Source organism: Medicago truncatula, chromosome 2 (genome assembly GCF_003473485.1).
Source record: "Medicago truncatula cultivar Jemalong A17 chromosome 2, MtrunA17r5.0-ANR, whole genome shotgun sequence".
Classification (NCBI taxonomy): Eukaryota; Viridiplantae; Streptophyta; class Magnoliopsida; order Fabales; family Fabaceae; genus Medicago; species Medicago truncatula.
In genome coordinates, this window is record NC_053043.1 from 10,010,001 (window position 1) to 10,035,332 (window position 25,332).

Genomic DNA, 25,332 nt, shown 5'->3' on the forward strand with positions numbered 1-25,332 from the left:
AAATACATAACAACCTTTTTTTTCCCAATTCTACAATTCAATAAAATATAAGGTGCATCATTATAATGGGATGAAAACATTTTTAATTATTTGAAAGCTAAATTGAAGGTTTCAAGCAAACAAAATTGTAGAACCAGTCACTTCCTTGTGGCAAAGAGTTATTAAAACTAATGGAAGGAAATCAAAAGGACAATAAACTAAATTATAAATTGAACATACTTCACTGCCTGCTCAGGAAAATGCTTCCCTGGTTGTTTCTGCCGAAGAGTATGGAGGTCTCCACCCGGGCAGAATTCCATCACCAAGCACGAAAATTTCTCCGTCTCAAAATGAGTGTACAAAGTTGGGAGAAATGGGTGGTCAAGTGACTGAAGAATTTCCCGTTCCGTCTGAGCACGAAGTAACTTCTTACGACTTGCTAAAGACCCTTTGTCCATCACTTTCATTGCAAAGTAACATTTAGTTCCACTCAACTCAGATAAGTAAACGCTGCCAATATCTCCACAACCCAATCTCTTCAAAAGTCTGAAGTGGCCTAAACCCAATGCTCCATCTCTAGTTCTAACCACTTGGATAGCTTCCCATCTCATGTCATTTGCTTTGTGAGGCTTGTTTACGCTGCTACTAAAGCTACTACAAGTACTCTCATCACTCACATCGCTGCTTGTACTTCCTCTGCAGATACTGCTCTTACCACTCTCGACGAAATCAGCTCGGTCACTGATCTTAGCACTGCCACTTGTCTTCGCAATACTGCTGGCACCATCACTAGCTTTCGCAGAAACAGAACTGTTTTTCACACTTCCATATTCTGAAGTCTTTTTGTCTTGATCGATAGAGCTTTCTTGTGAGCCTGTGTTCACATTAACAACGGATGAGGAAGCACCAGAACCGAATTTACTACTCAATGAATCAGCAGAAGAACCCTTTTGAGACGGAACACCAAACTTCTTACTTTCATAAATCTCGCCGATATTCTGCTTCGATGTGTTTTGTACAGACTTAGACAAATCTTCAGGCTCAGATTTCCCTGTCTTTTGAAGTGACAGCGAAGAAAACTTGAGGTCTTTCGCCTCAGGTGTCTGAATCCCGGAAGTTTTCTGATGTTGTTTTGAGAGAGATCTAGCACTACTTTTCGAGTCCATCAGAAAATGCTAAAGGATTTCAATTGAAATCAGATTGACCAAATTAATGGTTTAGCATCCATTTATGTCTTCAAAAGTAACAAACAACCTATCAAACGAAGAAAAAAAAAACTGTCAGCTACTTTCAACGCAGTATGAATAAAAATGCTCAGAATAACAATATCATCTTAACATGTAAATAAATGGTCATCTTAAAAAATCCATTAGAGAAAGACTAAGAGCAAGATTGGATTAACAGTGAGATTGACAAGATTACAGCGAGCCACCGTGATTTTGTCAAAAACTACACATCAGAGCTTAAAGAAATTCACGGTGCTGTGGTGATTTTGCCTAACTCATCGCCCACCCAAACATACTTGGCCTATGTTTGGTTCCACATTTGGAGCAACCAAAATTGATTCTGAAGGTGTAAAATTGATTTTAACATGTTTGGTTGCTCTCACTTAGAATTGATTCTAGCTTGAAGCTAGGATTTGTAGCTTTCAAGTGTAAACATGGTTTTTTCACTGAAATTTATTGTTCAACTTACTTTTACCTAAATGTAATTAAACATAAACCAATTTACATTCAATTTACAATCAATTCACTTTTAAGTAAAATTAATTCACAAAATCAATTTTTGTCACGGCAGAACCAAACATACACTTAGCATCAAAAAAATCAATTAACCAACAAACAATTAGCTCACATTCAACACAAGACAAATAGATCAAGCAAATAAGTGAAAAAACCACTCCCACTAAAGCACAAAACTTGTACATCATAACATAACAAAAACCTTAAAAACATAATTAACCAACCTAAACCCTCAGACACAACATATTGTTCATAAACAAACAGTGAACATAACATAACCTAGGACCCATTTAGCAAATCAACTATGAAACATGAGTAGTAAACTGCATGCAGAACATGATCATTAGATTAATTAATAAAGTTCAACAGTGATGAGTAACCAACAAGACAACAATAATAATTGTCTCTAAATTTAAAAAAACAGAATTAATAATAATAATAATAACTAAGAATATGAATTAATTAATAAAATTCAAATAGTAACAATTATGAAGGGTTGAACTAAGAAGAGTGAGAAAAGAGTAAAGTATGAGTGAAATTGGGTGAAAGTGCAGATTTTTACCATAAGGAGAAAAATGAAAGTGATGGAAGTGAATAAAAAATGGATCTTGATGAAGGAAACATGAATTAGGGTAGAATCATTGCAGATCCAAATAGAAAGAGAGAGACCCAGATGCAGAAAAAAGAGATAAACTTGAAGAGAAATGGAAAGTGAAACGTTAAAAGGGAAAGTAAGATGAACCCACCAAAAGAGTACCTCTGAGTTTGAAGAATCAGAAAGAGAACTTGGGCTCAGAGAGAGAGAGAGAGATGTTCTTCTCTCTTGGTAGCTTTAGGCTTTAGAGAGAGAGACACTGGGCCTGTTGGCTGTGGTGGACTATTAGGCAGAGAGAGATAGAGAAAGAGGAGAGAGAGAGAGAGGGGTCAAAGTTTTATATTTTTTATTTTTCTTGAATGAATAATTTGAATGGTTTTTTGTCACTAAAACCAAGAGAGGTACAAATCACTAAATAGTTCTCATTGTTCGGCGTAGATAGTTCGGTTGATGAGTTAAGGTTCCGATCATCACATTGTCGATTATGGTTTGATGATCAGAAAATAACATAGCATGATAACGTTAACATTTGCGTATCAAAAATTATAACTAAAGTCTTATGTGGTATTGCATCGGTATCTCATTTCTTTGTTCGATTGATCTCTTCATCCATAATTTATAAAACTCTTTTTAATATAGCGAAATTAACAATAGTAATTTAAAACTGACACACAACCGAAAATCTCTTCGTCCATAATTTATAAAACTCTTTTTAATATAGAGAAATTAACAATGGTCATTTAAAACTGACACACAACCGAAAATCTCTTCGTCCATAATTTATAAAACTCTTTTTAATATAGCGAAATTAATAATAGTCATTTAAAACTGACACACAACCGAAAGAGTCGAGGTTGAACCCCAATTACAGCATCCTATCTAATAATTTTGGTATTTTTATCCATTAAGTTAGGATTTGTGGACGATCATAAAACACTTCATAAAAAAAATTAGGTGTCTTTAATTATACAATTATCTATAAATTTTTAAATGCATCTATTACTTTTTTTAAAAATGTATCACTTGTTAATACTCTCCTTGTCCCATCAAAATTCAACTTTAGCATATTTTTTTAATAAAAAATCTGGTATCTGGTTTAAATACCGACTAATTTGAAGGGTTCAATTTCAATGACCACTCTGCGGACCTTATTTAAAGTCAACGCATTGATCTGTATGAACTTGCCCATCAAAAAACACATTTCAATATCTCAAACAAATTACACCGATAAATCAACCCAAATGAGCTAATTTTCACATATACTCCTACACAATTTTGACAATTAATATTTTCAATATCCATTTGCAAAAGATTATAAAAGAATGATATTTAGAAAATATCATCTAGACAAATTGAACAGTTATATATTAACATGGCCAAAAGAATTAAGTTGTACAAAATTGATAATTTAGTGATATTCATACATATATTATAGACAAATTTATTACTTTAGTGTAGGGAGTATAATTCTTTTATCTTGTTTTCCCTTTTTAATTTCTTTGTCCCTTATCCTTTTCTATTAATTACGGTATATTTATATTTTTATTACATTTTTTAGTGATTATGGATGAAGTACTAATATCGTGTACATTACCTTTATACCTTTTGTTCAGATACGATATCAATGTTTTCTAAATACATTCTTTCAAAACAAAAACAAAAAGTTCTAAACACATTTCGTAACCAAAAAAAAAAGTTTTCTAAACACATTTCATCCCCAAAAATGTTTTCTAAATACACTCCAACCCTTCCTTTGCTATCAAATTAATGTATTAACTATATATTTTTTATAGAATATTTTGAGTAGTTATGAAAAAATTATTAGTACATCCTGTATATTACTACCTTATAGTAGTACTTTTTCAGATACTTATTACTAATGTTTTCTAAACACATTTTATCACCAAAAATAATGTTTTCTAAACAGACTTCGGCCCTTCCTTTTCTATCAAATTACTGCATTAACTATATATTTTTATAGAATTTTATGAGTAATTATGGATGAATTACTAGCATATCATGTATTTTTATGAAAAAGCCAAAATGGAATATATATTATACAACCCTAGACGCTAAAGTACAAGGCGTGCCAAAACGCTTATGCACAAATGGTACAAAACAATCCTGTACAAACCAATATGGCACAGAAACAAAGTGAAACAAAGAAAAAACAAGCTAGAAAATAATTTATCATGTATATTACTACCTTTATACTTCTTTTTAAGATACTCGTTATCAAAGATTTCTAAACACATTACACCCAAAAAAAATGTTCCCTAAACACTCAGATTTCATTAGGACGATAAAGTTTAAATATAAATATTTAAAAAATTAACACAACATCAACTATAATTTGAAAAAAAAAGTATATAAAATATATCTAAAGATAAATTAAAGTTAATCCACTTAGGTTGGTATACTGGTGTTGGTTTGAGACCTAGGATTGTGCTCCCCTTAGGAGTTCGATTTACCTTGGTGCCAATTTCGATGGATCAGTCCATGCAGAGGTTTGTTTTGGCTTTAAATGGACACTCATAAGTGCACAATTAATTGAACCCATCAAATTAGTCGGTCCTTAGATCAGATACCGAGTTTTCATACACATGGTCAAAAGACGAAGATTGGACGCATGATTTTTTTTTCTTGTATGCGTGTTGTTCAGGTCTAGTGTAAGTGTTTGCTAGCTCGTTTTCTTTTTGGCTTAAGGATTTTATTAAGAATGTTGGTTGGATTCTCCTAGTATGTAGATCTCACTTGTGCGCAAATCCTTTCTCTCCATGACCATGTGTATATGGCTTTTGATTCAAATAGAATTGAGCGTATGTAGCCTCTTGAGAGGATTGTCTCTTGGTCTCGACCCCTCAAGAGGATTGTTGATTTGAATATGGATGGTGACTTTCTGCATGGTTATTATGGCCGTAGTGGTGACTCGTTGTTATTTACGATGAGATTTTATCCCTCTTTCATGGGCTCCAATTATGTTGGGATTTTGATTATAGGAAGGTTGATTGTTTCTCGGACGCAACTCACGTGATTGATATTATTAAAAGCGATATAAACATATATCATCGTTATAGTAGTCTCATCTCGACCATTAAACATCTTCTTCTATTAGATTGGAATATCGAGTCAACTCATACATTGTATGAAGGGAATTATGCAGCAGATCATTTGGCTAAGTTAGGTGCTTCAACCTCTTTGAGACTCGTTATTTTTCAAGACTTTCCTCTGAATCTATCTTCATTCTCCTTGTGGATGCTTTAGATTTGACGTTTATTCGACGTTAGTTTCTTTTTCTCAATTGTAGGAAGAAAAACAAAATCATTCTATTTCATCCTACTCACGAAAGTGGTGTCCTCTTTTTAAACTCGGTCGTTTTGGTCTCAACCATGTTTTTGATCCTAAAAATAACTATATTTGGTAACAAAAAATATGAATTACAGTTTCAAAAATGATATTTTTTTCCTCTTATTAAAAAATGTGGCAATAAATCACCACTTTGGAGTCAAAATTTGTCATTTTTAGAGACCAAAAAGTTACATGCAATGGAACTATAATTACAACAAATATGATACATATTTGAGGGACTAAAATACTTGATTTTAAAATTGAGAAATGATATTTATACATCCATTTTGCAATTTAAAATTGGTGGACGATTTCCGTTAGCGTGAGGATGTGTCATGCTAGCATTAGTCTATGATGATAGGTTTATGTCGAGCTAAACTTTATTATAATAATAGACAAAGCTAAGATTTATTTAGAGCTCTATTTAGCTAAAAAAAAGTATCTTATTTGCCATAAATAAATTGTTTCATGCAAAATAGATTGTGAAGCATCCCAACAAACAACTAACAAGTCATACTTTAAAAAATGTCATTTTTTTTACAGATTGTAACTCAATGCAACCTACTTTCACTTATATTTTCAATATTATTTTTGAAAATGGGGATTCAAAACTTGTTTTACCAAGAACTAATTTGTGGTAGATTAACCTATTCTGCCAAATTCAATGCATTGCCTCTTATAATTAATGATATCAAAGACCTCTTTTTCAAATTTTATTTGCTATTAAGACATAGTAATATGCATTTAACTTCATGTAAGGTCCCCTAAGTATTTCCACAGCCTAGGCCATTTGTGGTTAAAACAAGTTTTGAAGGGAGAATTAAATTGACAATATGTTTCAAAAAAGTTAAATTACCAATAATTGGATAAATATTCTGAATTTACATGTTATTGAGATTTGAGAGAACAGGTATGATAAGGTTAAACAAAAGGACAACATCCCCCCATAGTGTGGAGCACCTATTAGATTGTACTTGCTAGCCCTGCTGTCCTAGATCTTTATTCAGAACCAAAATATGATAAAAGAAAAAACAGAAAAAATAGGTAGAAATACTATAGGAAAATAATGAACTTAGCTAGGGAGAAATTATTTTTCCTATTGACAATAATTGTTAATATGATTATGTTTGCATGAAGACAATTGGTAGAAATACAAATTCCCATCACTTAAGCCGACATCAATATTTTTTGTTACCTAAAATGGGTGTATCTTCCCCATTGCAGTCAATGAAATCACCAAGTAATGGACCAACGGTCGATGAGAATGTTTGAGGTGATCCAATGAAAAATAGAGGTGTATTACTGAATCAACCAAGCTATAAGTTTTGGTGGACCATCCAATACACTCACTGCAATTTCTCATTAAAGCTTTGATTATGTGTGTAGTGTGTACCAAAAAGAAGTGCCTTTAATTTCATTGTAAAATATGTATAGGAACCATTTTGTAAATAAGAAAAATCCATCTCAATCCTCATCTTGTTATAGTGTGATCCTAGCAATTAATTTAATTATTATCAGTGTCTTTATAATACTAGCCAAGCATGGCCCAACTTCTAAATGCTATTTGCTATGATGGGACATGGTATCACATAAGGTTCACTCAAACCATGTATATGTTCACATAAGGTTCACTCAAACCATGTATATGTGAGGAAGTGAAGAAAATAAATTTTTGGGCTACATTAATAAATGATATTTCCAATATCACAATAGTTTGGCTGAAATTGAATTCAATAGAGATGATAGAGCTATAACAAAGTGCTTTATAGTTCGAGGTGCATATAGTTTGTTAGTCTCTCAGGTACCTCAGGCCGTAGACTATGTTTTGGATTTGGTGTGGCACAAACAGGTTTCTTTGAAGGTTTCCGTTTTTGCGTGGAGGCTCCTTCGTGACCGTTTACCGACAAGGTTAAATTTGATTTCTAGACGGGTGCTATCGCCTGACATGTCTTCGTGTGTTGCTGGGTGTGGTCATCCTGAATCGGCCCAACACCTTTTCTTATCGTGTGATACCTTTGGTTCGATGTGGCATTTGGTGCGAGATTGGATTGGTTGCTATGGGGTGGACACAGATAATATTTCCGATCATTTTTTACAGTTCACTCTTTTGGCTGGTGGTGGTGCTGCTAGACGTTCTTTTATGCAACTTATATGGCTTCTATGTGTCTGGGTTGTTTGGAATGAACGTAATAATCGTCTGTTTAATCATGTGGTTACCCCCATCCCTTGTTTACTTGATAAGGTTAAGTTGATGTCTTTAGGTTGGCTAAAAGCTAAAAAAGCTACCTTTGTTTTTGACACTCAGCAGTGGTGGTCAAGCCCTCTTGTTTGTTTGGGTATTGGCTAATGTCTTTTTGCTGTGTCTTGTTTGTAACCGTTGTAACTCTTGGCTTCTGAGGTAGTCGCAAAAGGCACACCTTGTGCGTTTGGGACTGCCCTATTTCGTATATAATTCCATTTTGGCTTGTTCAAAAAAAAAAAACAAAGTGCTTTATGGGGTAAATAAAGGGTTTGGCGGAAGATACGGTGTTTTGAATACGAGGGTACAATAATCCTATATTGAAAGAGCTCATGAAAAATCCAAAAAAAGAAGTGAGATAGTGTACTTGGGACTTGGATCCTCTCCGGTGAGAATTTCAATGGAGGCTGTCCAATATAGATATGAACCTTTAATTACCCTTTTAATAAATATTAATGCCTGCAATGAAAAAAATTAAATGGCTTGGATTTCACTTGAGAGCACTTTAACAGGAGAGAATCTCCTCCCGTGTACTTCATCTATTTTAAATGGCAAATGTCAACATGTGCTCTTAAGGGCACATATTAAGGAATTTATTATAGAAATATACGTACTAAAAGTCGTGCAGTCAACTTTTAAAAAGTTAAAATATTATGTTTTCCAATGCAAAGTTCCTCTTTTCGGGTTCTTTAACATGTGCCCTTAGAACACAAGTTAGCATGATACATAAGAGTCGTCTTAGATTTTCAATACGATGTTTTCACACGTATTGAGAATTGAGAATTGAGAAAAGATATAAGTAAATTAAAAAAAGTGTTACTCCGAATAGGTGTGAAAACACCGTATTGAGAATTGAGAACACTTTTTCAATCATTATAGTTATATTTTATAAAATTATCTTCATTAAGTTTGGACTACCGCTCATCATCATCATAAATGTAAAATATACTATAATGATTTGAAAGTTATGCACTCAATATTAATTTAGGCATATAATGAGAAAAATAACTTATGTCATATAGATAAATTAAAACAATTGATTTTAAAATATTTTATACATGCTAAAACAATATTTATCTATTAACAGAAATCGAGTCTAGCAGAATAGGTTTACTTCAAGTGTGCATGTTATTGTGGAAATAAAATACTCCTACTTATCTTAAAATGTGGGAGTATAAGTGGTTTTGCGCATCTGTATGAGGTCCCAATTGAGTGTGAAATCTCATAAATAATAACAATAGAATTCATTCCCCATCTCACATACGTCCCCCCAATTAGGCCTTAATTAATCTTTTTGGTGTTTCATATAATCCAAGTGTCTCTCTCTTTTCAGAAAGCATCAAGATATATATCCCAATAAATTATGGGTTTAGAAAAAAGAATATATATATATATATATATATATATATATATATATATTTTTTTTTTTTATTTTTTTTTTTTTTATTTTTTAAATCCTCCCTTTAGTATCCACCACAAATTAAAACCATTCAATAACTCGGGACATATCCACGATAATATAAATTATATTTATAATGTGACCAAACATGTCCCCTTCAAACATCAACCAAATGTTTCTAAGGTTATCTTTATTTTTCTTTTGTATTATTATTATTATTATTATTATTTCATTTCATGTCATTTTTTCTAACACTATGCATAGCTCGCCAAATGGGAAAATCTAAATATTTAGAATCTAAAGTGTCTCAAAAAACGACAATGAATCAACTTTGGACTGTGACTTTTATTTTACAATGTTTTGTTTGATTGCTCATGTAGTGGACAGCTTTTTTGGTTAGACTCATTATCTAGAGTCATTCAGCAATAGCCACATGGATGGAGCAATGAAGAGAAGGTTACTATGACCTTCAATTTAAAGGATTAACATTAAATTATTTGGTTTTGGATTTTGACTATGCAATATAGTACCTAAGTTTGGTCCCAAACTAAAAAAGCAAATAGGGCACTACACGCTTCTTTGGTCCTATCCCTCTCTCAAAAACAGACACTTTTGTTTTCTTAGTTGCTTTTTTCTTTTTTCCATCTTTTTTCTAATAGACCCCCTACCCCTAAAAATATTTTTTCCCTTGGTCAAACTAAACTTTATTTATTTGGTCCAATTTTATCTTTTAATTTATAGCCTCTTTTTGTTAGCAGAAAATGTGGAAATGATGATAAAAAAAATCTCTGCCTTTTTCTTTTCTAGTTTTTGAAGCATGTATATGCATGTCCTAAGAGTGAGTGGAACCATACTAAGCTAGCTACCTTTTCTCAAATACAAAAATAAAATCAGCTTTTTTTCTCTATCTTGAATTATTATATTGCTCAATAGTATTCATCCGGAATCATTTCTTTTAAAAGTAGTTCTTACAACTCGTGGTTGGACCTAACGCAATCCCACAAAACCGGATTGTGAGATAAGGATTGCCCCACTTATAAACGCTTATTCAGGTCTTTTCCCAGTCGATGTGAAACTCTTTAACAATAATGTCGATCTATTTGAGTTTTTGTTTATTTCATAGTCAAATAGCATCTAAATTAACTTACTACAACAAAACATTGAGCCTATTATAACTAGTTCAATTAGTTATTAAAGGCTTATATAATGCATGGGGAACATCTTGTTGATAAAAAATTTGCAATAACAATGTATGAAAAAACCCTTTTTGACCTTTTTAGGGCATCATATCGTGGCTTTCTAAAACCATGCAATTTGAGCAAACCTTTGCAATTGCATATATAATCTACTTTTGATTTTAATTTTCACTCCATGCAATGCAACACATTCAAAAAGATATAGGAACACTAACCAAATGCATATAAACAATGCAAAGGGAAAATTAAATATATGAGGGAAAAACAAAGCAGATCTGAGCTCAATGCATAGAGGTTCGAGCTACTTAACCCATACTCACATGCAGTTCTATCTGTCATTTGATTCAAAACTAGAGTTTTATGCAGTGGTCCTCTACTCTATTTCATATTAAACTCATTATAGTTACTATGATTAAATATTATAATGAGATTCTTTAAGACTCATCTAGTTTAATAAGAGATTTTAAGTTCGAGTCTAACATTTGAAATGAAGCAACGTCAAATTTCTTGACGGATAACTTTACTTTTTATTATGGTCTTATAAATTTGATGGATTAATCTTTGCAATTGCATGAAGATGATATCTGATTATATTTAAAATGAGTAATATGATGCTTATAATCACTAATATTGTATACGAGCAAAAATCAAATGGTAGCAGCAGTACAATTAGATTTTAACATGTGGCATGCATGTGAGTCTTGGGCCCCTCAACATAATTTACACATTTATTTTTATTTATTTATTTACTTTGGGTCTATACAAAGTTTGAATTGTTTTTTGTTTTACTAGTAGAAGGGAATATATTCTTTCAAGAGGGAGACTCTGATGTTTCAGAGTTTGATAACCTCACCTAGCTGAAAAAAGCTTTTAAGAAAGCTTTGGAGATGTGGGATTTGGATGTTAGCTTCACTTTTAGTTTCACTTTTTAGTTTCTTTTGATGTCAAAATCTCTACCACCAAAAAAAAAAGTGTAAATTTTTTGGCATTGTCAATTGGTTAGATAAATATTTCGATTGTGAATGCACAATTCAAGATTTTGGCATGGCTACAAGGTCCATAACTTTTCACTAAATGTCCTTTTCTTTCACTTATCATCATTCAAATCCCATTTTGACCTGTAAAATGGCTGGAAAGGAGGAAAAATAAAGTGGACCAATTATGATAATGAAACTTGTTTGATGTGAGTTGTTGAGTTATTAGAGGCATGCTTATCATCTTCATAGAAAAAATAAAACTTTAATTAATCCAAAGATGTAATAGAGGGGTTGTGCTGATTTTGCAATGTGTAATTAAATATGGAAAAATTAAATATTTTACTATGTGTACCATATAATATAGTGAGACACCATGTGAACTTAGTAAGAAAAGAACCACATCAAATGTGGTGTAAGGTCATTGATTGGTGCTACTGTGGAAGGACAAGGGGTTGTAAGTTATTATGACAGAGCACAACATGAGAATATTCCTCAAAATAGGACAAAAATCACACAACCCTTCACTATTTGAAAGTTTAAAGTGGCTAATTGCAAGAACTTTTAAGTTAGAGACATACTTTATGGTAATTGCTCTACAGACCCCTTGAATTACTTGAAATTTCGCAAAAAAAAACTTTAAGGTTTTAGCACCCGATTCACTTGTAAGTAAAACAATGTTGATCAATAGTTACTGACTCGATAGGTGAGCAATGTTGAGGGGTCAATTGAGGAATTCGTCTAACTTTATAAGAATACTCAATAACAGTGTTAGTGTAGCACATATGGGCCCATTTTAGATTTGGGTTTAAATGGCACACCAAGTGGACCATGGCCCAATAGGCCAGTGAGGGTCCTAAGAAATTTTACAAACTTTGGGTGTAGAAAGTGAATGAGGCACATCATGCAAGTGTAAAAATTCCAGCACAAACAAGATTGGATGAGTTGTCAACTCTTGTGAAATAACTGTAACAGAGTAAATGGATAGCTGTAGTGGGGAATCATGGATTAATTTTTGTCATCTTATGCTCAGATTGTTAATTTTTCAACTTATCAGATTATGCTGATTTAGTTTTAGACCTAAAACCATCTTCAGAATAGTTGCCTAATGTCCAACATGGAAAGGGTTATGCAACAACTAACTCGTGCCTAACATTGCTTCTGTTTTGACTAATTTGTGTTCTATATTGATTTGATGTCATCACCTCAAATTATGCATTATCTTTTCTACTATGTTTATCTACTGGTTCACATCCAGGATTCCTAAATTCCACTTCCACTAATAAATTATATTCTTAAGTCTCAGAGTCACAGTTACCAATTTTTTTTTGACTTGTTCCTTTCAGCCATCCCTTTTAAGTGGAGCAATTTCTTGTAGAATAAGATGGCACATTGAGATTAAAGCCAAAATCATCAAAGCAATGTGAATTATGGTAAAAGTATTGCTTAAATCACAATTAGCACATTAGTTAAATAATGAGGGAAAGAAACCCATATGGTAACAGTATTGCTTAAAACATGATTTCATAAATATGGTTCCAGTTTGGTTTGGTTATGAACTATGCACACCCCTACAAAGGCATATACCAAGGTGCCAACCACTAGAATAAATTGTATCAATGTGGGAGGCATTATTCTATAGTTTCAATGAGCTGAAAGGAATGTCTAAATTGGGGAAAAGCAATTTATGCACCCAATAAATCAAGCATATCAGAAATTTTGCTTGCATAAAAATCTGGCTGAATATTATTTGAAGGGTCTTGAAGATCTGATTGAGTTGTGCAACCTGTTTGCACAAATAAAAGCAATCACAACATGTCATGAATGTGTTCTGTCTTAAGTAGTATGTTGGGTTAGGTCTATTTATGAATCAGAAAAATACAAGTCTCATTACCTGAAAGTACTAGAAGAGTTTTGCAGCCAGCATTTTGTCCGAACAATATATCAGTATCTAGTCTATCACCCACCATACACATCTTGGAGCAACTTAGATTGAACCTGCTTGACATAGAGTGTTATGTTCTGAGAAGAGAAAAATATAAAGTAAAATGAAACAAGTCCCTGTGGACAAAACCAACAAATTTAAGAATTTAACTTTTCTTACTTCTCAAGTAAAAAGTCCATCATAAAGGTTGATGGTTTCCCCACTACAACAGGTTCCTTCTGGGTTGATCCACACATGGCTGCAACCATACACCCGGCTCCTGAAAACCAACTTTTAATCATTATTATTAGTACATACAATCAAGTTTCATATTAAATCGCCACCAAATAAGAATAAAATGGGATTTAATAGAGGACCAGGCCATTCTTGGGAAGGAGTCATATGCCCAACTGCATCACGGTTGGTTGCAATGAAAAGGCATCCTGGGTTTTCGCGTATGCAAAGGGTTCCATACCTGTTGGATGAAATTTGAGATATCAACGTATGAAATAACTAAAGGCAAGTGATTACATAATTGTGAACTGAATTCTTAAAACAGTATTTTTGTAAAGAATTTAAGAGGAACGGTATTTTTGTATAATCAGAATTTAAGAGGATGCTGCAATGAACAATTATATGATTTTGATGAAAAGAAAAACCTACCTATATATTCACCTACAGTATACTCCTTTCGAAGTCAACTACTTTAAGAAAAACTCTTCTGCTTTGGGTTCATTTAACTGTTTAAAAAAATGCTTTAATACATTATTAATATTCTGAAAGCGCGATTTGTTCGCTATAACATTTTGCAGTGTTGTGAACTTATTTCAAAGGCGCACAGATCAACCCATTACAAATCATTGATGTAAACAAACATTTGAGAGAAGTTTTAAAATTGCAAGGGACTGGTGAAGCCAAATTACGATCATTTAAAGTTCAAGATGAGTCAGTTTGACCAAAAGAATATGTGATGTGGATGCTTCAGGTTATACTAGCAACCGGTATATAGTTCTGTTAGTATCAATACTCTTGGGGGACTCCATATATTTACAAATATAAGTCATTGAGGGTTCTAGACTAAATATTTTGAGACAAAAGAAGCAGAAGATAAAGTGCTCTAGAAAAGAACAGAAAATATTTTCTTACTGCAGCTTGTAATAGTTAATTTTTGGATCTATACCAACCACTACAGCTCCAACCTGCAGAAGTGAACTCGTCAGTTAACTTCAAGCAGTGATCTCAACGAAGTTACTCAAAGTAACAATGGGCAAGGTGTTACATTACACTCTTATCATGTTCAAAAAAGCCGTTCTGCTTCCAGTCTATTGTTTTATCCGCATCTCCCTGCAATTATTGAATGCTTCAGAGAGAATTTTACAATCTTGTGAACCTCACTCCTATTTGTGCATTGTTTAAAGCATGTATTTCCCTTAATGTAGCCTAATAGACTCTATGATTACTTGAGTCAAACTGCTAGCGCAAGGGTTTCTTTTCTAACAAGAAATTCAAAAGTACAAGCCGCTTACCCCTAATTAGGTCCTATTCAACGAAGGTAAAAAATTAATCATACAAACAACAGAAGTTATGAGCAAAATACAACTTAAGCAGAAAAATTAAACTGGTAGAACCACAATGCATGCATGCATGCATGCCTCTTAAATTTCCCTGCAGAAACTGTGTTCTTCAGTTTCAATGAGGAAAAGAATTGGAGATGGCCCAGATGGGTTATAATCTCTGTAGCACCGACGCCTCTGATCAAAGGCATGTCCGGTGTCTGACATGTGTCGGTGTCCGGCACGGACACATGTCATTACGTTCAAATAATTTATTTTGTCAAATTATTACTGGTCTCGACGTGTTAGTGTCGTGTCCGGTGTCAGTGTTTGTGTTAGTGCTTCATTTCATTGGTTATAACTCGTAAATAGGGAGAACTTACAGGACCACCAAAAGCTGTGAAACCCGCAAGCTGCAACTCATCCAATATACCGTCCCCACCAATCACATAAACCTGAACATTGGGTAGTACACTAGTGAAATCTAAACACATGTAGATGACTGATCTTCACCTCAAAAATCCAGAAGGAAACTGAAAACTAGGAGTCCTAATTGATAGAAGGAAATATTTCTATCATATATTTCACTTTCAATACCAAATAAAAATATCACATTTTGTATTATTGTTAAGCAGTGACGATTTGATTTAAACCAACCAAGCCATGCACCATCCTCAATTAGCAAGTAACTAGTAATTATAGTTGGTAACAGAAAAAATGAAACAAGTCAAGGCAATGGAGTAAGCAAAGCAAGAACCTTGTTTTGGGTAGGGAAATTGTTGACCTTCAAGTACATAGCAGCTGCAAATGACGAGGAGAATATCTCATCCTATAGTGTAAGTAAAAAAGAAAAATTATTGCAAGCACGAGAGAATTGTGAAAACATGAAATTGAAACAGAATGAGAAGCGAAACAAACCGGGGAAACAGAAATTCCTAAGGATTTGAACTTCTCAGCGTATTGACTCCTAGACTTCCAAGAATTATTAGTGACAAACACTAACTTCTTCCCCTAACAATGAACTTGGGGATTAATATTCGCACAGAAGCATTTAATTTTTAAAAAAAAATGGAAGAAAAAATAGTGGAACTTGTAATATGGAATGACTAAATCCACATTTCAGTTCCGTAAATTGTAAAACTCAAGCAATCTAGTCGTCAAATTTACTAAATATCAAATTAGTTCCTTGAATTAGAATAAGGTCAATCAATTTAGTTCATCCATGGAAATCAATGAGAAGAAGTTCATTCATCAAAACTTTAATTGATTTCAGAGGTGTAAATTGATTTTGACATGTTCTGCTGCTCTGGAGTAGAAATAAGAAGTTTACCTAGAAATTGATTTTCACACTGAAATTATATTTCAACTCATTTTGACATTGAAATATAAACCACTTTATCTTGAACTCGTTTTCAGTTGGAATAAATTTGAAATATAAGGAATTGCATTGGTTAGTTACCTTGTGGCGAAGCATGTCAAGAGTTTGAGAAGCGGCATCAATAAGTTGATCACCCTTCCAAATCACACCTAAATAATAAAGCAGAGGTAAGTAAATGAAGGAATAAAGAAAGAAAGAGATTGAAAGTATTATTTATTTATACCATCGCAATCGAAGAGAAAAGCTTCGACAGAATCTAATACATCTTTGAAATTCTCAACTGAAAGTGCCTGCGACTGCAACGAACTCATCAAAGCAGGTGTATCAGTATCTTCCACTTCCAATCCAATCAATCACAAGGAAACACTGCGTACGTGCTTCTACGCTACCTTACTTTTTACCGGATCCTTGTAACATTTGCCTAGTAAGTACGTGTATGTCACTTTAGTCTTTACTACATTGGGTTCCTTGGTTATTCACTATGACGTGTGGTTGACCGTTTCCCACATGAAAGTTAATTTCATCCATCAGATTTTTAAGAACACAATTTTATCATAAAATTTAGTGTATGATAAGATTGTGTTCTTTACTAAATCTGATGGATGAAATTAACTTTCTTATGGTGGGAAAGGATTGATCTTTCCCATGTTAAATGCCACCACAAAACCATCAAAATACATCTTTCAGTTTATTTTTGGCTTAAATAGGTTTTCGTCCCTGCAAATATAGATCATTTGAATTTTCGTCAATGAAGTTGCTAATGCTTCCAATCAGCCACTGCAAATATTAATCAGTTGACTTTTGGTCTAATTAGTTTTTTTTTGCTGAGGTGGGCTGTCATTAGCGACGTGGTGCCCATGTCGCAAGTGATGACTGGATGAAGTTGTTGGCTTAAATTGGTTTTTCGTCCCTGCAAATATAGGTCATTTGAATTTTTATCTTTGAAGTTACTAATCAGATGTAATTATGACCATTTTTCAAATGATTAATATTTGTAGTGGCAGATTGAAAGGATTAGTAACTTCATGGACCAAAATTCAAATGACCAATATTTGCAGGGACGAAAGACTTATTTAAACTTTTATTTTTTTATGGTTAAATTACACAAGTTCATTAAGTTATTTTTTAAATATTCATACCCTCTTCCAAAACTTAAAATAGTCCCACTAATCTTACAATATACTCCAAATTATGTTTTACATTAATATATAAAATGTATCTCACAATATACTCAAAATGAATTAAAACATTAAAAAAAAAATCAAATGAAAATACATTAAATAACGTATTACTTGACACAAATAAGTTATAAGAAAATACAATAAAAAATCCATAAACGTTAAAATAAACTACTAGCACAAAACATAATGAATGTTTAAAATAATTTTTAGTTGTGAATATTCTCATGTCCAAAATGTTCTCATATATGTTCTACCAAGTCTTGTTGAAGGTGTCAATGAATTTGTTTAGCGTGAACATTGAGTTTTATGTAACACCCTTAAACTCCACCAATAATATTTACTATAAATTCAACGATTAATTTATATTGAGATCAAGATGCTACGTCATTAAAACTCAAAAGATACATAATATATTTTCATCAAAGTTTCGCAACAGAATAAACAATATCTTCAAAATTAATCTCAAGATCTCAACATCATAATCCGATCTCAGGATACATCAAACTAAGATAACTCCCAAAGATTCTAATTAGAGCCTAGACTATAATCCAAAAGCAAAGAAAATGAGGAAGCCTCAAGCTAAACTATGGAACTCACGTCGTCTCAAGCATCCTCTACCTGCACGTCTACACAATTTTACAATGGTGATGCAACAAAGTCACTTGAGGATAAGTTTACATTCAACATTAAGAAACTATGAATTCAAGTATAGTATAACAAGATTTCAAATATCACATATACACAGGGACGACCCCACGTACAAGGTATGTGGGTCTAAGCCCTCATTACTTTAGAAAAAAAATAAAGAAAAATAATACTTAAGTTATTAAATAATACAAGGGTATATATATATATATATATATATATATATATATATATATTATGAAACAAAAAGAGGGAATGATAATCAAATTTAACTAAGTTATTAAAGCCTACATCATAAATTATAAAATAAATTTATCCAATTAATTATTGTTAGATTAGATGGCATGATCCGAGTTCGAATTCGAAATTCTCACTTATGCGTGTGAGTTTTTAAGTAAATATTTTCACTCCGTCTTTCTACACACACAAAAAATCAAAATTAATAATACTTTATTTTTACTAAATCAACACATAAGTAAAAACCGTAGAGAACAATTACGATGTATATTTACACACATACATATTTTATTTTAGCATCCCTCAAAAAAAATTTGCAAAATTATATGTGTGGCCCACACTACTTAAAATTCTTGGGTCCGTCCATGCATACTTGCATAAATCAACAACATTAATCACACAAGAGTTTCTTACATCATTCTCCATTTATCATAATCATCAAATTACACCAATATCATCATTTAGGAAATATAATCATATACTCGTCTCCGTTTGCATTCACATGAAGCACATAATCCGCATAATACATATAATTCATCTAATTCACATCACTCACCAAAATCAAGTAAGATATATTCCACATAGACTCCATTCATGAAATATTCTAGACATGACTTTATATGCATGCGGTACCATTTTTGGATGTCAGAGTGATTTTACCGATTGATCTCCATCTCCACTGGATATTGACATATCCCATCGGATAAAATTATCATAAAATCACCACTTGGTTATTGAAATATCCTAACACCAAGACTTAAGAATGCATGAACATATGATTCACCAAATGCATACGTTCACACAAAACATCATCATAAACTTCACCACTTTATAAATATGTATTCATCATCATTTTTACACATAAACACATACACACCATCATGAATTTATTATCATCGATAAACCATCTTCACCAAAATCATCAACACCATAATCATCATCAAGCATTTGTCACATAAAGAAACAACATTCATTCATTTAACATAATTCATATTTAAAGACGATTAAGCATTTTAACCAAGTTAATAAATACCTCATATGCATATCAATCACTAATTCAATCCTTATTCATCTTATTATCATGAGCATAAATCATTTACAAGCTATCATGCATTCATGTCATAATTCATCACTTCGCCAAAGTTCGTCTATTTTCACAAAAATCTCATTTTCACAATCATAAACATCCTTGTCAACCCTACATGCTTCTTCTATATTCATTATCACAATAGTTCAAGTATAGCATAATCATTCCATTTAAGAAAACATTACTTCGTTTTATCTCAAGTTCATGTCCATACTCTTAATCAAAATTCATTTCAAATTGAGATAACTCATTCAATTTCAAACAAACATGATTAGATAAGTTTAATTCATCAAAACATCACATAAGGAACACTCAGGGATGTCTGGAAACATCTCCAAAAGGCCGGAACGCACGGCTTGCCATGGCACAACATCTGCTTGTCCAGCAAGCTCCCTGTTCCTGGGAAGCCGAGAAATGAATTTTCCTCTCGAGAAACCTCCCAAAACCTCCCTAAAATCTCAATTTTGATCCCAATTGTCCTAAAACCGTTGTATAAACTTCACTCATAGTTAATACACTTAAAAAGACTATTTAAAACACATCAAAACATTGATTTCATCTTTGAATTCAAGAATCGCAACTATTTTTCCAAAAACTCAAAAACATCTCATATCACTTTTAAACCATGAATTCACCACTTAAGTTGCATACAAACAACACCCACACATACTTAGTAACTTTCTATCTCTCACAAGATGTTACTACACAATTACTTCATTAAAACCTTCACTATTACTCATACACAACTATCCTATTAATTACCCCAAGTTACTACCATTTCCTTTAAATAACTCTCCATATCCAAAAGTACTAAAATACCCTTAATTTCTCTAAAATCCAATTAACCAATAAATATAACATGCCAAACAATTAAATAATTAATAAAGCAATTAAATAAATAAAATTTTAAAATTGGGTCGTTACATTTTCTACGCAAGAACTATTGAAAATCATTATTAGAATCATCTAGTGGTGCAGTTGGATCATTGTCTAGGTGATCATAAAAATAATCAAAGACTCCACTATATATAGTACGTTCATCTTCAACAATCATGTTGTATAATATGATGCGCGTATCCATTCTGTTTGAAGTAATTGATTATTTTTAGAGAAAGTTTGAAATAATTGATTTTTTTTAGGGAAGTTTGAAGTAATTGATTGTTGCGTGATATTTTCAAACTAAACATGAAGTTATTGAAATTCAAGCTAGAAAAAAATTCACAATGTCAATATTTTAAAATTGAACAATAACTTCAATTTCTTTTATAGTAAGCTATTTGGAATTATTTGTAAAAAAAAAGGGGGTGCTACTGTGGATTTTGTGAATAACTTATTCATCTACTAGGATCATTTTTTTTTTAAGCAGATCATAGTGTACTTAGATAGAAATATAAAATAAACACACCACGTGAACCACACATATTTTAAATTAATAAAAGACGGTATTCAGCTTTTCTTAGACCAAGAAATAAATGTTAAAAGATTCATCTGATAATGGTCACCCTCTCATTCCTTCAAAAGAAAATAAAATGGTCCCCTCTCATTCTACGGTGTTAAGCCGACCATAACCGCATGATTCATCTTAACTTCACTATTTGGTCAACATCATTAACATGATTTAATCAGAACCACTCATTGGATTATAATTTCCATTTATTTGGAAACGCAAAACTCTTCAAAATTATATAAATGTGTCAAGAAGGTTCAATATAAGGACGAACCCACCATAAGACATAACCACATCATATTATTACCCAATTTTTTTCCTTCATATAATTAAATAAAATTATTAACATAAAAATGGTTGCAAGGAATCGAATCTGTGACACATTGGTAAAAATGACACGTCCAAACCACTAATATCAAAAGTTTAGGTCTATCCCTGAATATAGGGCTGGAAATGAGTCGAGACGAACTTGTCTGAGCTCGACTCGTAACTCGAGTTCGATACAAACTTTTTTTTTAACTCGAGTTCAGCTTATTTAATATTCACGAACAACTCAGTTCGGTTCGTTAAGTTCAACTTGTTTGTTCGAGTGCCATAATTCAAAAGTTTTTTTTGTTTTGTCAAAAATGTATATCTTGTACATTTAATTTTTTATTTTAGAAAGACAAAAAATTCAACTAAAATAAAACCTTTGACCACGTTGGTCTTCAGGTAAAAAGTAGTAGCACTTGCTTATTACTACTGTAGAGCAGTTAGTAAACATACATGCACGTCTATTTTATATCTCCTCCTCTTGTCTAATGTTGTTAATCTCCTCAATGTGGGACTAAATCTTAGCACACATGACACATATGTTTGGTTGAAAGCCCTCACGACTTGTTATTAGCTTCTTTTCTTTCTATCTTTTATTACAATTATTGTTAATTAATAAATTCTTGATATCTAAGATTGTACTCTATTAATATTTATCAAACTAATGCATATATTATCGAGTTAGCTCATGAACCAATCGAGTCAGACTATATACAACTCAAGTTCAGCTCATTTATCTAACGAACTTAATTTTTAACTTAAGTTCAGCTCATTTGGTTCATGAACCCAGTTCAACGAGTTAATTGTCGAATTAAGTTTCGAATTATTATTGAATTGACTCGGTTCATTGCTAGCCCTACTTGAATATATTCATAAAAAGTTGATTCATCTATAAAATTGTGGACTTGTGTAACCAAAGTGAGGATTTTTTTTCGTGATGTTCTATAGATATCTTCATAAATATACTTTGAACTTCACCTCATCTTACAAAAAAAACTATATATAAATGCAGCAATGCACATCCTCGTGGATTGCAAGAACAACGAGGCCAGCGTTGGCGAATCTCATGTTCCAAAAGTGGGAACTAACCATCCAATTGGAAACTGACACGTTTCACATAACCAATTAAATATGTGCAACAACATTTCTGATTGGGCAATTGTAGTAAAGACAAAACAAGTACACCAAAATACTTTCTGTTTTTTATTCCTTCACTTGTGAGCACGCTGAACATGCTGAAAACTGCCGTACATGAAATTAGAAACTTATAATTACACAAGTCCATAATATTTGACCATAAATTAAAAATTTTAAAAAAGTCCACAATTGAATCCTTCAAAAAAAAAAAAATCCACAAATGAAGGCTTTTAATTTGATTCGGCTACCAATATACTTTTTAATATTTTCAAACATCATATATTGTTGATCAAACATTATATTCCTAGTCATCGTGAGTTTAACTCAGTTGATATGAACAATACGTAATATATGCAAGATTCGGGGTTCGAACTCCGGACATCACAAAAAAAACATTATATCATTAATCGTAAAGAAAAGGCTAGCATACAAAAGTAATAATAACTTTTACATTATAAATGTGTAGTTATGATTTTTAGAAGAGTGTAACTTGTATTTTCAAGACAAACATTCTTTTTATGAATTCCTTAAACAATGTTATTAGGACACTTGTTAGCAAGATCCTAATTGTAATAACCACAAATCGTCGTTAACATGTAAAAGCACATGAATGAAAGGTTAAGACCATCTTCATTGGGTGAAAAAAAATTGAGTGTCTAATGCGAACAAGGTCTCAATAAACACTCCATCTTAAGTGGGATTGATAAGTATCAATTTTAGTTTATATTCAACATCACTTATTAACTTGTTTTACAAGTTATCTAATGAGAAAACTCCCATTTTTATGGAAATACATATGTTATTATAATTATAGGTCTGAATGTTACTACTATTTTTTTTCCTATTACTTTTTGGGAAATGCTAACGAGTGCCTATTAGGACATTGATTAAAAGAATTAAAATAGAAAAAATATATTGAGAAATGGTGAAAAATTATGAATTTAACTTTTTAAAAGTCAAAATTGTTGATTTCAATATCAACATGTTATTTTTAGTTTCCTTGCACCGTTAGCATAACCCTTACTTTTTATATGTTCTTGCCAAGACTACGACAAAGCAAAGTAGTTAGAGCACCTTCGTTAGGCGAGCAACAATTCGCCCATCGAATTATGCCAATTTAATGATTGACACGGACCAACCGACTTCCCTCAAAGTGAAGAAAGCTCGATTCACTGGGCGAGCATGATTTCACCCAATGAACAAACACTTTATTTATGTAAACAGGCTTGTAATTAGAATTTTAGGCATACGTTTTGGTTTCCAAGTAAGAAATAGAGAGAGGAAGAGAGAGAAGCTGAGTTTCACCATTAGGAAGCTTTGGAGCTTGGATTAAAGCTTCTCGGTGTTTCACCAACACAATTCATCTCTTCTTTGTTAGTTACTCACATAATGCGTAACTAAACTCTCTGAGTTAGAGATTAAATGTAAGTAGGAATGATTTTAAGGTATTACTCTTAATTTGGCTAGTTGTATATGTTCTATGCATTCAATATAATCTTTTGGTTTAAATACGTTCTTAATGTTTGTGCCAACATGTAATCCGCAAACGATATTTTGACTTAACAAGTGAGAGACATCGACTGTTTAAGGGACCTTGTTTAAATCATGTATGTATGCTAATTGATAAACATATGGCATGAGTTTATATTCATATTCAACTATCTGGTCATATATCATCGAATCAATTAGATATTTTACTTTGCATTAGAAGTTGATTGATAAGATGGATTTCGCGTCGTTTTCCAAAAATGAAATGTACGATAAAGAATAGGTGGAGTTATGTTTGAAGCATCGAAAATATACAATTGATTAAAAGGAACCATTCAACGATTAGTTACCAATGTCTAATTCCGACACAACTTTCTCGATTATGTTAAAACTCTTACTTATCACACTTTCGCAAACATTGTTGTCATTAAGCTTGATTTAGAAACTTTTCAACTTTAAGAACTAATAGACAATTTAGGCAAGTGCACCAATTACTATCGAAGTAATAAAATAAGATCGTTCCCACAAGGACTATGTTAACTTCAATAATTCAATAGTGTTATTATTTAGGATGTATAAAAGTTATTTTGTTTTGCTCTAGGCAGTTGATTGGTTTGATTACATAAAAGTAACTAACATAAAATAAAGATTGGTTTTAAAGAATAAGAGAGAGATGAGATCAAGTCTTTTGAATCATCTATGTTCCCCTAATTGGTATATTGCACCTATTCTTATGAATTATTTTCTAGTTTCACGATAGTTAACAAAATAGTCATAATCAAACCCTTGAGTTAGGACCCTCTTCTCAAACTACAGCCCTTAATTCCTTAGGTGGTCTAATAATCTTTGAAGGTTTTATGAACGTTAACTTAACATCACAAATAAATGATTATCCATTCCTAGACTAACCATGTTTATTTGAACAATTCAATTAGGTCTAAGTAGGAAGCTATGGTCAGTAGTCATTCATTCTCACTAAATCATGTTTATATTTGATCAGGATATAAAAAGCATTAAGAGATTAGGGTTACAAAGAATCATCTCAGACCTAATCTCTAAGAGATTTAGCTACTCATAATTGAGTTTACATATAACATAATCAATGAAAGAATTAAAATATACATAAACTTGTAAAGAATGGAGGAAATTGCCCGTTCTTCAGTCTCTAGGTCTGCAAATCACACTTTCTCTCTCCAGAATTCGTAACCCTTGTCTTCAGCTTAAATAGGCTCAGAAATTCGCCCAAAATCATGTCACATTTCAAGTAAATCGTGACACGTGTTCACCTTGTATAACAAACAGCTGAATTAGGATTTCATGAAATTGTGTCACGTTTTTGCCATCTTGACACGTTTTACATAATGTCGAGATCATGTTTTTGCTTTGCCAAATCGTGTTACGTTTTCACCAAATCGTGACACGTTTTCCTTCTTTGCACTTTCTTCAGTTTTTCTGCTTTTCATGCTGCTTA

The 25,332-nt window shown here is 32.3% G+C and overlaps 3 protein-coding genes across 5 annotated transcripts in view; 1 reads left to right on the plus strand and 2 right to left on the minus strand.

Annotated features, from left to right (window-relative positions):
* Nucleotides 1–2,632, minus strand: part of LOC11407999 (serine/threonine-protein kinase D6PK) — a 4,513-nt gene extending 1,881 nt beyond the window's left edge. The window contains exons 1-2 of one of the 3 annotated variants that reach the window (XM_024775821.2): nt 2,468–2,629; nt 220–1,233 (exon numbers count right to left, since the gene is read on the minus strand). In XM_024775821.2, coding sequence (XP_024631589.1) covers nt 220–1,145 — 926 coding nt within the window. In that variant the 5' untranslated portion in view covers nt 1,146–1,233; nt 2,468–2,629. Of the gene's footprint in view, nt 1–219; nt 1,234–2,283 lie in introns of all 3 variants that reach the window. The other 2 variants (XM_003594273.4, XM_024775822.2) reach the window with 2 other exon arrangements.
* Nucleotides 2,633–7,205: 4,573 nt separating this feature from the next.
* Nucleotides 7,206–8,011, plus strand: LOC112419327 (uncharacterized). Its single transcript, XM_024776906.1, has 2 exons — nt 7,206–7,258; nt 7,378–8,011. The coding sequence occupies exons 1-2, from the start codon at nt 7,206–7,208 to the stop codon at nt 8,009–8,011; spliced, it is 687 nt and encodes a 228-aa protein (XP_024632674.1).
* A 4,955-nt stretch (nt 8,012–12,966) lies between these two features.
* LOC11410757 (phosphoglycolate phosphatase 2) lies at nt 12,967–16,768 on the minus strand. The gene is made up of 11 exons (XM_003594274.4): nt 16,551–16,768; nt 16,409–16,476; nt 15,868–15,960; nt 15,707–15,778; nt 15,333–15,404; nt 14,681–14,740; nt 14,543–14,595; nt 13,774–13,871; nt 13,577–13,676; nt 13,367–13,470; nt 12,967–13,258 (listed from the first exon to the last, which is right to left on the minus strand). The coding sequence occupies exons 1-11, from the start codon at nt 16,636–16,638 to the stop codon at nt 13,158–13,160; spliced, it is 909 nt and encodes a 302-aa protein (XP_003594322.1). The 5' UTR covers nt 16,639–16,768; the 3' UTR covers nt 12,967–13,157.
* Nucleotides 16,769–25,332: the final 8,564 nt, after the last annotated feature.

Bases quoted from the DNA above. Each gene is read 5' to 3' on its own strand.
- LOC11410757 (XM_003594274.4), bottom strand. From the start codon at position 16,638: ATGAGTTCGTTGCAGTCGCAGGCACTTTCAGTTGAGAATTTCAAAGAT. The intron at 15,405-15,706 runs GTTCTTGCTTTG...CCCAATGTTCAG, and splicing joins ATTTCCCTACCCAAAACAAG to GTTTATGTGATTGGTGGGGA. The intron at 14,596-14,680 runs GTAATGTAACAC...TCACTTCTGCAG, and splicing joins TTTTTGAACATGATAAGAGT to GTTGGAGCTGTAGTGGTTGG.
- LOC112419327 (XM_024776906.1), top strand. From the start codon at position 7,206: ATGGCCCAACTTCTAAATGCTATTTGCTATGATGGGACATGGTATCAC. The intron at 7,259-7,377 runs GTTCACTCAAAC...ATATCACAATAG, and splicing joins GGGACATGGTATCACATAAG to TTTGGCTGAAATTGAATTCA.